General features: G+C 39.2%; 2 protein-coding genes across 2 annotated transcripts in view; one reads left to right on the top strand and one right to left on the bottom strand.

The window, feature by feature from the left end:
- The window catches only part of PHTF2 (putative homeodomain transcription factor 2), a 136,824-nt gene extending 127,422 nt beyond the window's left edge, over positions 1-9,402 (bottom strand). Inside the window, exon 1 of the mRNA XM_037836503.1 lies at positions 9,093-9,402. The gene's annotated coding sequence lies outside the window, so the exon portion shown is untranslated. The remainder of the gene's footprint in view (positions 1-9,092) is intronic.
- Positions 9,403-9,594: 192 nt separating this feature from the next.
- TMEM60 (transmembrane protein 60) lies at positions 9,595-13,745 on the top strand. Its single transcript, XM_037836501.1, has 2 exons — positions 9,595-9,809; positions 13,064-13,745. The coding sequence occupies exon 2, from the start codon at positions 13,114-13,116 to the stop codon at positions 13,513-13,515; it is 402 nt and encodes a 133-aa protein (XP_037692429.1). The 5' UTR covers positions 9,595-9,809; positions 13,064-13,113; the 3' UTR covers positions 13,516-13,745.
- Positions 13,746-14,099: the final 354 nt, after the last annotated feature.

Below are 14,099 nucleotides of genomic sequence, written 5' to 3'. Positions count from 1 at the left end.
CCTGTTGAGGATTCTTCAGCTGAGTACTGACCAGCACCTGCATAGGGAAACAACCTGAAGCAGGGAAAAAAAATACAAGAAGCACACAGAGAAACTATCAAAGCTCACACACAAACAGTAAGACTTCACAGTAAGAGTGGAGAAAACGTCACAGTAATGGGCAACAGCTATAATATTCAGAAGGGTATTGGGTCAACAGTAAGGCCAAATTAGCTTTTGAATAAAGAATGCTAAAGTCTCGCCTAACCAAGCTTAATGTCCCTTTTTATCCCCGATGATTTTCTTGCTCAGAAGTCTGCTTTGTCTGAAATTAATATAGCTTTCTTCTAATTAGGGTCAGCATGGTGTGATGGTGAAGTTCATGTGTCAACTTGGCTAGGTTATGATGTCCAGTTTGGTCGAGGAAGCACTGACCTGACTGTTACCGTAAGGACATTTCATGGATTTAAATCTTCAGCAAGTTGACCACATCTATGGCTGATTACATCTACAATCAACTAAGGAGACTGCCTTCAAGAATAAGAGAAGTTTCATCCAAATCTGCTAAAGGCTTTAAAAGGAGAACAGATGATTTCAGAAGTCAGAAGGATGAAGTTCCATTACTACTTCAGCTAGTCAGCTTCTCCCAGAGAATTCATTGAAAACCTTCATCAGAGTTCCCAGCTTGCAGCCTGCCCTACAGAATTTGGACCTGGTCTATTCCCACAGTTGTGTGAGCCAAGTCCTGTAATAAATCTCACAGTATTTGCATTTTATATGTATATGTTGTCAGTTCTGTTTCCTTGGAGAACCCTGAACAGACTTGGTACTGGGTATGGTTCTTGAGAAACAGAAACTTAAGGATGAGATGTCTAAGTTGCTTCTGGGATTTTTGGAATTAGTTCTCTAATCTGATTAGATTCAAAGGCACTAATGAATCTATTTCCAATGATCAAATGGCACTGATAGCCTATAGTGTGAACTGGCAACAGAGATACGCAAAATATCTCCCTTGGATACTGCTACTCAAATGCTTATAGGAGGCAAGGCTCTAGGAGAGAGTATTTTGACACCTTAATAGAAGTTTGTGGAGTTAAAAAGTATAATGATGTTTGTTGGTTGTTCCTAAATACACTGGATACAGTTGTTAAAGAAACCAATGAGCTCAAGGCTTCAAATCCCCAAAGTAAGCACCACATGAAGGACATGAAAGCATCTGTGTGTGCGGAAAGAAACTCTTATTTCATGTAGCCTCAGAATTGAAATTTCTGCGAACCAGACTCACAGTCTCATTGTGCAAGTGGCTGAATTACAATGTAAATTGAATTCACAGCCTTGCAGGGTGTTTGCTGTTAACGTTAGGACATTGGTTGGAAAGGAATGGGATCCTAAAAATTGGAATGGGGACATATGAGTTGATAATGATGGCAGTGGGGACATTGAAACCCTAAATTCTACTGACTCTTTGCCAAAAAAACCTGTAAGGGTCTGCCCTGAAGAAACAACCAGGAGTCCTTCAGCCTGCCCTCAGGAATCTGCCATACAACTTCCACCTGAAGAGATTAACCCTATAGTGCCTGTGCCATACAACTTCCACCTGAAGAGATTAACCCTATAGTGCCTGTAACCACCTCCCCTGAGGAAACAGCCCTCATTCCTTTGTCTGGAAAGATTAATTCTACTTGTAAAATGTAAAACTATATAACTTCTAGAAGACAATTTAGGAGAAAACCTAAGTGACCTTAGGTTTGGCACTGACTTTTTACACAAAACAGTAAAAGCTTGATCCATGAAAGAAAAAGTTGTTAAGGTGGACTTCATAAAAATTAAAAACTTCTGCTCTGAAAAAGACCCTGCTATGACTATGGGGCAGGTAAACTTACTGCTCTCTCCCCTACATGGAACATGACTCCTGGGGATGAGCCTGGACTTAGCATCGTGGGTGTGCCAGTTTGAATGTATTGTGTCCCCCAAATGCCATTATCTTTGTGGTCTTGTGTGGGGCAGACATTTTTGGTGCTGGTTGGATTTGCTTGGAATGTGCCCCACCCAGCTGTGGGAGATGATTTTGATGAGATGTTCCCATGGAGGCGTGGCCCCGCCCATTCAGGGTGGGCCTTGATCAGTGGAGCTATATAAATGAGCTGACTCAGAGAGAGGAAAGAGAGTACAGCTGGGAGTGATGTTTTGAAGAGGAGCAAGCTTGCTAGAGAGGAACGTCCTGGGAGAAAGCCGTTTTGAGGCCGGAGCTTTGGAGCAGATGCCAGCTGCCTTCCTAGCTAACAGAGGTTTTCCGGAGGCCATTGGCCATCCTCCGGTGAGGGTACCCGATTGCTGATGTGTTACCTTGGACGCTTTGTGGCCTTAAGACTATAATTGCGTAGTGAAATAAACCCCCGTTTTATAAAAGCCTATCCATCTCTGGTGTTTTGCATTCTGCAGCATGAGCAAACTAGGACAGTGGGATTGAGAAAATCTTCTTGACCAAAAGTGGGGAAGCGAAATGAAACAAAGTTTCAGGGGCTGAGAGATTTTAAATGGAGTCGAGAGGTCACTCTGGAGGGTATAGATACCCTTTTTAGGTTTTAGTATATAGGAATAGCTAGAAGGAAATACCTGAAATTCTCAACTGCAACCCAGTAGCTTAACTCTTGAAAACAACTGTATAGCAATGTAGCTTACAAGGGGTGACAATGTGATTGTGAAAGCTTTGTGGATCACACTCCCTTTATCCAGTGTATGGATGGATGAGTAGCAAATGAAAAATTAGGGTGGGATGAGGGGTATGTAATGTTTTAGGTATTCTTATTTATTTATTTATTTATTTGGAGTAAGAAAAATGTTCAAAAATTGATTCTGGTGATGAATGCACAACTATATGATAGTACTGTGAATAACTGATTGTATACTGTGGATGACTGTAGGGTATGTGAATATATCTCAATAAAACCATATTTAAAAAAAAAAAAAGGCATTGCTGTGAGAATGAAAAGACCAGTCACAGACTGGAAGAAAATATCTGCAGAACATATATTTGATAAAGACTTGTATGCAAAATATACAAAAAACTCCTAAAATTCAACAATAAGAAAACAAACAAACCAATTACAAAATGGACAAAAGATGTGAAGTCATCTCACTGAAAAAGATATACAGAAGGCAAAAAAGCATATGAAAAGGTGCTCAGCATCATATGTCATTAGAGAATTGCAAATTAAAACAACAATAATACAATTATACACCCATCTTAATGGCTAAAATCTAAAATACTGATAACCCCCAAATAGGGGTGAGAGTGTGGAGCAACAGGAACTCTCATTCAACTGCTGGTGGGAATGCAAAATAGTGCAGCCACTTGGAAGACAGTCTGGCAGTTTCTTACAAAGTTAAATACAGGCTTACCACACAATTCAGCAACCATATTCCTAGGTATTTACCCAAGTGAGTTGAAAACTATGTCCACACAAAAACCTGCACACAAATGTTTATAACAGCTTTATTCACCTTAAGATTCTAGCAAATTAAGAGCAAATAAAACACAAAGTAAGCAGTGAAAGGAAAGAATAAAGAATAGAAATAAATGAAGTTGAGAACAGAATATCAATGGAGAAAACCAAAAACTGGTTCTTTGAGACGATCAATAAAACAGACAAATCGCTATCTAACCAGATTGATCAGGAATAGAACAGAAAAGACACAACTTACCAGTATTAGGAATGAGAGAAGGAACATCACTATAGATCTTACAGATATTAACAAGATAATAAGGAATGCTATGAACAATTTTATGCCAATGAATTTAACAACTTCGATTAAATGGAGAAATTGCTCGAGAGACACAAACTATCAATGTTCACTCAAGAAGAAATAGATAAGCTTGAATAGCCCTTTGTTTATTAAAGAAATTGAATTTGTAGTTAAAATCTCTCCCACAAAGAAAACTCCAGGCCTAGATTATACAAGTCATTTAGTATTGCCTGAAGTTTAAGTTATATGGAAGAATCAAATATTTATTAACTATCTAATTACCATGTGCAGGCACTAAGGATATAATTTTGATATGATTATGTTAGTATTTCAGCAAAATCAGTCTGGAAGCAAGCTATGTGGAGAACCATTAGTGTGAGACTAGATTAAAAGTAAGGAGACTAATGACAATAATCCAAAGAGAAATGATCAAACCAGAACTAAAACAGTGGCAATGTTCTTTCTGTTTGTTTCTTGTTTTTTTTTAATTGAGGTGGGTGAGTATTGGAAAGGGAATGATTGAAAAATAGATAACTATGACATAGAATGACTAGATGTAGTAATTGACTGGACATGAAAGATATGGGGGTAAAAAAAATTAAGGATGTTCCATGATTCTTGGCTTGAACATGAGAAGAACCCTTCATTAGGGCAGGAAATACAAGAGAAGGAAAAGGTTTGGGGAAAGGAAGATATGTTTATTTTTCGAGATATGATACATTCATACATTCAGCACCCAAAAGACACAGAGCAGGCAATGTAATATATGGAATTAACACTTAGAAAATCTGTGTATAATTTGCTCTCTCTCCCAGGATTACTTGCAATTAAAGTTTTTTTTTCTATAATTATACAATTAACGGCTTTTCTCTGTTAAGTGGATTTTAGGAATAAATAAGAGATTAGAGAAAACAAGAGGTACCTTTTTCTATACACTTAATTGACAGCACTGACCCCGTATCTCAGTGATCTATTTATGTTTATATTGTCATTTAGTAAAACTCTACTTACTCTATTGGTTTACTGAGTTTCACTTACTTTCTTCACAAAAGACTTGAGAATGTGAAAGCTCCTTATCTTTTCCCTTTTTTTGTATATGGCCACAACAATTCTTTATTCAACCCTGTCTATCACCTATTTAACATATTATGGCCTCCTTTTAAGATTTTGTTTGGTTGCCATTTTCTATTCAGGAATTGTCATTAAAAAAAATTCACCTGATGAAAAATTTCTGAAAATGGATAATGGTAATGGTTGTACAATATTGTAAATGTATTTAACCCCACTGAACTGTACACTTAAAAATAGTAAAAATGGTAAATTTTATACCATGCCTATTTTACCACAATAAAAAAATACAGCTGTTTAACTTAGTCATATAACTGTAGCAACCATTTTTTTGAGCAAGTATTATAAGCCTGCAACATGTTGCTTTTACTATTATCTCATTTAATTCTTAAAACCTTGAAAAGTGGCTATAACCACCATTTTATGAATAAAAAAATGAACCTCAAAACGATTTATATAATGAATCCAAAGTAATACAACTGAAGGATGGCAGAATTGGGTGTGAACCTAAGTCAAGAGAGCACCAAAACTTGTGCCACGTGCCTCATAAGTTTTTTTGCTATATCTAACAGACTTTTTAACTGGATATTTTATTTAGGTATTTTCATTCATTCAACAAACACATGTCACATGTCTTCACAATTTCTGTAGCTATACTAACAGCCCCTTTTCTCCACTGTTTCTGAAATTGGAAAGGTACATAACATGCACTTTTTTCCCTTTACTTCTCCTCATGAAATGTCAAATTTAATCATGTTATGATTATCAAGTAGTGGTTCAGCCACAGCCATTTCCTGCCCTAGTTCCTGTTCACTACTCAGAATGAAGTCCAGCATATTTTCTTTCCTGGTTCTCTAAAACTACCTGCTTTAGGAAGCAGTTGTGTTACTCATCTGAAAACTCACCTCTATATCTTTGTTATTTTAGCAATTTATATGAGGCTAACAAGCTGGACTAAATATACAGCTTTCCTAAATGTCATTTAATATTTTCAACTTGGTCTATGATTCTGGTCATCAAGAGATGTTCCACTTTTATAAATTCAACGCTGAGTATTTATGGTTCTGTTCTAACCTGACGGAAAGATATAAGCATGACATTTTGCCTCAGATTTTCAAGAACAATCCCAATTTAAAACAGTCTGCCCCACTGTCACATTTCAAGTTGGGGTTCAGAAAAGATGGTCAATATATATGCAAAGAGTAGTTTGCAATATTGATTCTATGTGGCTACAGACTTGGCAACAGTCACTTTAAAATTGTTGTTTTCAAAATAATCCCGAGATACATTCCACAGATCAAGAGCAAATGCTTCTAGTAGTGTAAGTCTTCATTTACAGCTTAGAATAAAATATCTCAATGAAATAATGAAATAGTTGCTAGCTGGACACACTGGAAAAGGGAGTTTTAATTCACACGGGAAATAAGTATTGAAAGGCAAATATTAAATAAAATGTCAAAATGTACAAACTCTCCAAGTTTTCCTATAATTTTAGTATCTAAATATGTAATTTCTAACCACCAAAACCGGGTACTACTCACTTTGCTAAGCCACAGTTCTCTACAATTACCACTTAAAGTTGGCTTTCACAAATACTTTTTATACAAAGCCACAATTACTTGCCACTCCTTCAACAACTCATATTCCTGTACTGGGACTCTGCCTCCTCCTGTTTTTACATTTGCAAGGAGTGCCCTTTAGCCTCATCTACTAGAACTATCATCCATCATTTATAAGTCTGGTGGCATCTCCCACTGAATCTCCCACCCCCTTCTCCACTCTCTTTCTCAAAAAAAAATTATTCATTTTTTCTTCTGTATTCAGGGCTTATCACATACTAGTACTTTATATATTTTAATGCTCAATACTTTCGTTTGAAGAATTACCCTCTCCACTTAACAGACAAGGAAACTGAAGGTGAAATAGGTTGGTATTATGTCCAAGGGTACAAAGCAGAACAAGAATTCAAACTCTGGTCTTGTCTAAACTTTAATTCTCTTCCCATGAAATCACATACTCTAACAGCACTATTTTACAGTATACATTGTACTGTATTATCATTATTTGTTCAAATGTCTCTCTCCCACTAAATAGTTGCCCCTCAAAGAGAAGGTAACTCCATTTCTATATCCCCAGTAACACTCAACAGTTTGTATTATACAATGATCTCAAAGTGTTATTGAATATGTACACATTGAACCTCCTAATCAATTTATGGTTTTGCAGTGTGATTTTCCACTACTTCTGTTTGGTAGTCTTCTACCAAGTCTTTAAGAAGTCAATCTCACCATGGCAATAAAGCATAATGAATGTGGGCTTTGTAAATCAGATTGCTTGGATGTGAATCCCACCTCGAGCAACTTATTAGCTAAGAAATTTCGGACAAATGAGTTAACCTAAGTCTTGGTTAACTCATCTATAAAATAGGGAGGACAGTAATCACAGAATCTACCTCACAGGATTATAAGGATTAAATGAAATAACATATAAGCAACAATTTTTTGATCCTTATTTTTTCCACATGATACCCTGAATTTCCCTTGGCTTAGTCTAGTATAGAGGCTTTTCTTTACAAATGCCTTGCAATTTTGGATTAAATGGACTAGCCAAAAGGTTTCCAGTTTAAAAACTGCTGAAGCTACCTTCTTGATTTTCCAGGCCAACATTCTAGTGCCAGTTTGGGCTCAAAAAGGTCTATTTTTGGAGCCTTGACTATACACAAGTGTCCCTATCGTACAATATACTTGATTTGCTTACCCCATTTTGGTGCTCTACCACAAAGTGCTGAAAACTAGAATGCAGACACTCCACAATTTACTAACACCTAACTTAATAGGGTCTAATACATGTGGACAACTAACCTGTATGGGAAGCAGGCTATTTCCCTAGCAAGAAATTTTCCTGAAACTACCTGGTCCTAAACACGGGTCATTCACCCCAAACTTCCAGATTCCTTCCCTCTGGAATCTGGGGGCTGAGCCACTAAGACTGAGAGGGGATACCCATTTTCTTCTTATAAACTTAGTAGACTTCACGCCAAAAAAGTTAGGATTTGAAATTACTTGGTAAACATTTTATGACTCTTTAGGCTAAAGTGCATAGCTTCCAAATTCTCAGAATTCCCCCTTACAATATTAAAAAAAAAGTTATGAAAAAGTTTTGGAGAAAACAAAAAAAAAATCTCTAAAAAACAAGATCAAATACTAAGTCTTCAGCCAAAGACTCTGGGTTGGGGGGGGCGGAGCACAAATATTTTTAACTGTCTAGTTGGCTAAAACTAACCCAAAATTACAAAATCAAAGTATCACACATAAAACAATCGCAAAGTAAGCAGGATAGACCATTTTAAAAGAAATGACCTGTAAATTACAAAATATTTAATACATTCACCAAGAACTGAAAAATTACTTGGCATGTCAAGTGAATACTGAGATTAATAAATTGTCTCAGATTCTGTACTCCCCTGGTTAGTATATGTTAATATAAAGCAGTTCCTGGTTTTTACCAGGCAAAAAAATAAAAAGGGAGATAGATTAGTGGCACAATGATCCCCGAAATTATACAAGGTGTTGAGTTAGAAAGCCATGACTGAAAGGAACAATGCCAGAATGCTGGCTGTCAACATCAGGTAGATAAAAATAAGAAAAGATGCATGCTAGTGGACCGCGATATTTTTTCCGGACGGGAAATCTCTCAAGGCCCTTGCACAAGCTTTTCAGCACCCGCTCTACAGTGAGTTTTGGAATCAGAAAACTAAACTGTTGCCTGCTCCGCGGGTATAGGGCTGCGACCCTTCCTCTCTGCCAGCTCCAGAGCGCGCTGAGCCACCCGCTCCTACAGAGCCTTCTCCTCCGGACGCCTCTCCCTGACCTTTCCCTGCTGGCCCGGGCTCGGCTGCCCGACGCCCCCCATTACAACGCCAAGGGAAGGAAGCAAAGGAGAGAGGCCGGGGAAGGAAGGCGGAGGGGCAGGCGGTGGGTGGCGGCCCCAGTGCGGGCGGCGGCGCTGGGCTTCGGCCCCTCACCCTCAAGCCTCGAGGGCGGCGCGGGCTCGAGGGGAGGGAGGCTAAGCCTCCGCTGCCCGCCAAGTGATGAAAAGGGGCCACGCCTGCCTCCGGCCCGCAGGTGCCAGAGGCTGCCGAGGCAGTCACCGGCGGAGAGTGATGCGTTGGCCCCAGAACCCCCGCCTCCATCCCGCCAGCCGCTCTTCTCTCTTGCTCTGCTCCATCCTAGGGATTCTATGAGAACCCAACGACCTCCACATGGCCTGCCCAAACGTGGAGGTGATGGCGCTCTTACCGTAGGAGCGGGCGCCGCGCCGCTAGGAGGCGGCTGGGGTGCGCGCGGGAGACACTGGGGCGAGCGCCACCGTAGCCGCGGGAGCCGGAGGAGTCACAAGGAGGCTGCCAGAGGACGCGCCGCCTCTAGAGCCGTCGCCCCGCCCCACCCCCTCAGGATTTTGCGCCGGAGCCTGCAGTCTCCTGCGCCGGCTGGGAGACCAATGAAGGGGCGGGACTCCCCGCGGGGAGCGGAGCCGAGCACCGCTAGTCTGATTGGCATCTTTGAGCCCAATAGGACCACGAGAAATCTAGGCTGCGTTTAGACTGACTTTCCTCTGAACCCCATGGCAGTAAAGAGGCGGGTCCAATGGATTATTTTATTGCCGCCTTTTTGGCGAACCCAAATATAAAAAAGGTCGGTTGCTTTGCACTGGTGACTAAACGGTCCAATTACCGCAGGGAAAAGGGCCTCTGAACCCAGATTGGCATCCTGTCTACCTATAGGGTAGGCCCAGGGGCGGTGCGAACCTACCCCGGATGTGGGAGCGGCTGGAGTAGAACGGAGAGTCTCTACCTCGGCGGTTCGGGGAGGCGGAACTGAGTCTTTTTCTTAATTATCATGTGACGGGTTCTGGATTGAATGGGGGGGGAAAGTGTGGAAAAGGCCAAAGATCCGAACTGGCGAGTTTCCTGATCTTCACGGCCCTCTCCGCTCTCCCGCCGGCGGCGCTGCCAGGTGAGTCCGGGGCTCCAATGAGCCGGCATCCCCGAAGTGCACCCGTTCGAGTGGTGCCGTGGAGCAAGCCTCCCAATGCTTCTGTAGGCTGGGTCGCGGCCCCCCACCCTCTCAAACTCCTGACCCAAAATGCACACCCACCTGCATGGCACCAGGGCTTCTGTGTGCACAGTGGATCATATTACTCAGGAATCGCGTTAAAGTCCTAAAATGTGCTGCGCCCACCGCCCAGAATAGGCACCACGAGCGGATCGTCAGTTTTTGTCCTAGTCCTAAACACGAGCAGTTTACGAGTATCTTGAAGTTGTAGATAGGCCCGAATCAGGCGAGTTGCTAGCAAAACGCAGTTCCTTAGAAGATGGTTAAGTTGGCGATGGCTGTTGCAGGATGGGCCTTTTGAAAGAAATTCATTATGAAGAGGAATTTTAGGTTGTGGGCTCATTAAGTAAAACTGTCTTGAGGATGAAGCAGTTTCACCTGAAAGAATAGTGCTGCAGCGAGAGAAAGGAAATAGGGGTGGGAGTGTGTGTGATCTACCTACAGCTGATATCCAGACGCCAATGATGTAGGCGCGGCCCTTTAGATCTCTTTGCCGGGCTACTCCGAAGGTTTTAACAATGGTTAGAGAAGCATGTGAATAAATACTTAACTGTCTTCCAGGTACCAGAAATAACCACCTTAAGGGGAATACATTGGTTGAGCTAAGGTTTGTTTTAAAGTGCAGTAACAACCCCCTCCCTTGAGAAGAAAGGAGAATAGTGAGAAGAAACCAATACAATTGGTTAAATTAACGAAGATGTAAATGTAAAATTGGGTTCCTATGTCATCATTGTAGCTCAGCATCCACAGTCCTTCAAGCTTCCCTTAAATATCAGTAGAGTGCTCCCTGTTGAGGGCATTTTAGTGTCTCGGTACCTGCAAGTGCATACAGAACTTTGTTGCATCCCACATTGTAAAGCTTGTAGCCACAAAAAACCACCTGCTTTCTTTGTACCCTTTCACCTCCAGTCCTAAAGTACCTGTAGTGAATGTGGCCACCAGCTGCTACTCGGTACTATGTGAGAAAAAAAATGAAGCTTGACTCATCCCATGGCAGATGGAAAAGTTATGTTTAAAACACGTGTATTTTTGTACATTATTTTTAAAGGTTCACAAAAAAGGCCATAGAGGTGGGAGATCGAGATTGAGCAAACAATTTACAGGGTGATATTCATCCCTAGTTATTAATCAGCCCACACCGCTCCACTGCTCTTTCCAAATTCAGTCCCACATCCCCCTGTGGCAGCTTCCCTATATATCTCTGAAATATGCCTCTGATCAGGAAAGGAGACCACAGAAAATGCCTTTCTATGAGCAAAAAGCTCTGCAGTTGACATCATCTGCCAACTAGGGAAACAAGTTGAGTGCAAACAAATGGGTATAAGGGGAAAGAGGTGAGTTAGTCTCATTTATACTAGTCCATAGTATATATACCTATTGAAATAAAACAGATGTATACTATTGGAACAGTAAATGATAGTCACCCCCTGTTTAAAATAGAGATGTAGCAGAGAACATCAAGGTTAGTTCTAAAATATAATTGAAAAAGAAATGACAAAAGAGAATCATAAAAAATATATATATATATATATATAATTGAGCATGCTATAGTCTAGAGCATTTGGTTCATCTGGTCCTTTTTATAATATTTCTAGCTGGTTTTATCTTTTCTTCCCTTTTCTTTACTTTATCTTCCCAAATGTTTATTCCTACTCCAAAGGGAACTGCTCCCCCTGTGCTTTTGTTCTCATCCCCACCATCTTCTAATTTTTCCTTTTGTCCATTAAGTGATCTCACTCATCTTCAGTTTATCACTCCCTAGTGGCTTATTTCCCTCAGCTTATAATCATACTTAGATTCCTACCTTCCTGAAAATTCCTTCTCCCATCCCTTTCTCAATCTTACGTATCTTTCATCTCTCCTCCAGAGGCCTCAAGGAAATAATATGTTCCTGGTTGTTTCCATTTCCTTATTTTCTATTAACTCCTCACCCAACGTACTGTCTGGCTTCTGACTTCTCATTCTTCATATCCCTTTCTAAAGGGGCAAATGTTGATGTAAAAAAACTTGAATAAATGGAGAAATATACTATAAACCTATTGTGAAGGTTAAATATAAATATGTGTATACCTAAGCTAAGTTATAGATTTAATGCATTTCCAATCCAAAAATCCAACTTTTGAAGAATTAGTGACTTTAGCATTGAAAAATTAAAGAGAAAAAATTCTAGAAAATATTCTGGAAAAGAAAACAGTAAGTACTAGACTTTCCAGATGTTAGAACATATACTAGAGCAACAGTAACAGTCACATAATACTAGTGCAAAATACAAATATAAACAAAATAGAGATATACAAAATAGGCCCATATTATAGAATAATTCAGCATCTAATAATTATAAAACAACCTTAAAGGTTATTAAGTGGTCATGATTACTGGATAGAAAGTAGTAAAAATTCATGATCTATACCCCAAACTAAGTTAATACAGTGAAAGTTTCAACTATATAAAAAAAAAAACTTAGACTAAGAAAATATTTATAATTTAATGAGAAAATAATTGAGTATTGATAATAAATTTAATGAGAAAATAATTGAGAATTTAATTTAAAAAAATAAGACCCATGATTAAACTATGTGAAAATCCATTCTTGATGCCTTCTGTTTTATTTGGCTCAACAACCTATTTACCAATTTTAATTCTACTTGATGTCCTTGTAATTTTTATTGGTTATTCCGTCTTTATTATCCTCTGTTGGCTTAATACCACTCTCCTTTTTCAGTATTTTGATTTTGAATGCTTTTTCTTAGTAGCCCCTGAAATTGAATGAAAAATTTATGTATGCAAATATGCAGAAAGGTAAGTTAAAAGCATCCCTGATGTGCAAGAATAAAGTCATGAGTGCAGGGAATTGAGTGACAGCATTCAAAAGGAACAGATTGTTCTTGACAAATTTTGAACTGAGCTTATACCCAGGGAATCTATTAAAATTTTTGTATTTTTTCATGGGCTACAAAGAATGATGGCTATAATGTTATTGAAAATGGCTATAAATTGTAGAGCTTTATGAAAAGAAGAATGGTAGAATGTTTTAAAAATTAGGAAATCTGTGAGTGGGAAAGAACCAGCTTTGTTCTCTAGGAATGGAAGCGATTTTTTTTTTTTTTTTTTTTTTTGATATGTAAACAATCTTGACTTTTTTCCCCCTCTCTTAGGGTATATTTCCCTTTTCACAACTCTGCAACAGCCTCTTTAAACTGTTTAAATGAGAATGTCCTTGGCCCAGAGAGTACTACTCACCTGGCTTTTCACTTTACTCTTCTTGATCATGTTGGTGTTGAAACTGGATGAGAAGGCTCCTTGGAACTGGTTCCTCATATTTATTCCAGTCTGGATATTTGATACTATCCTTCTTGTCATGCTGATTGTGAAAATGGCTGGACGGTGTAAGTCTGGCTTTGACCCTCGACATGGATCACACAATATTAAAAAAAAAGCCTGGTACCTCATTGCAATGTTACTTAAATTAGCCTTCTGCCTTGCACTCTGTGCTAAACTGGAACAGTTTACTACCATGAATCTGTCCTATGTCTTCATTCCTTTATGGGCCTTACTAGCTGGGGCTCTGATGGAACTTGGATATAACGTCTTTTTTGTGAGAGACTGACTTCTGACTTCATCTCGTTTTTGTTGCTGTTCAGCAAGCTATCATTAAAGTGTTCTAAATCTTTGTAAGCTTCAAGAATACCAGAGAACTGAGAAAAATACCAAATGTAGTTTTCTCTACTTTCATAATATAGGCTTGGTGAATCATGGACTTCTAATCAACCCAAAGCTTAACTATTCAATATTTGAGTTATTAATATCCTTATTATCCCTATGTAAATAAAGTTTGTTTTGGCCTCATTTTTCTATGTGACTCTTGAATAATTTTTTGTAATTATGTGCTCAGTATTTAAAGAAGGTAATTGCAAAGCCTTTAATATACATATTTGGGTAGAAGTCTAATATATTAAGGCCCCATTTTGACCAAAGCAAATGGCCATTTGTGTTTCTAAATTATGAAGGAAATGACCTAGTAACTGAAATAGTTATGGGAGCCGCTTCATGTTTACACTCAGAAAGATTCTGAGAGTTTGACAGATTTTTATCTAGGTTAAGTTCATTGTCACTTCTGACTTCTTTTTGGGACAAATGCATTAAAAGTGGCATATTAAAACAGAAGAAGTCTACCTTTTCCTAAACTTAGAG

Source organism: Choloepus didactylus, chromosome 5, assembly GCF_015220235.1.
Source record: "Choloepus didactylus isolate mChoDid1 chromosome 5, mChoDid1.pri, whole genome shotgun sequence".
NCBI lineage: Eukaryota > Metazoa > Chordata > Mammalia > Pilosa > Megalonychidae > Choloepus > Choloepus didactylus.
The sequence above is the reverse complement of the archived record's forward strand: the minus strand, read 5'-3'. Positions and strand labels throughout refer to the sequence as shown.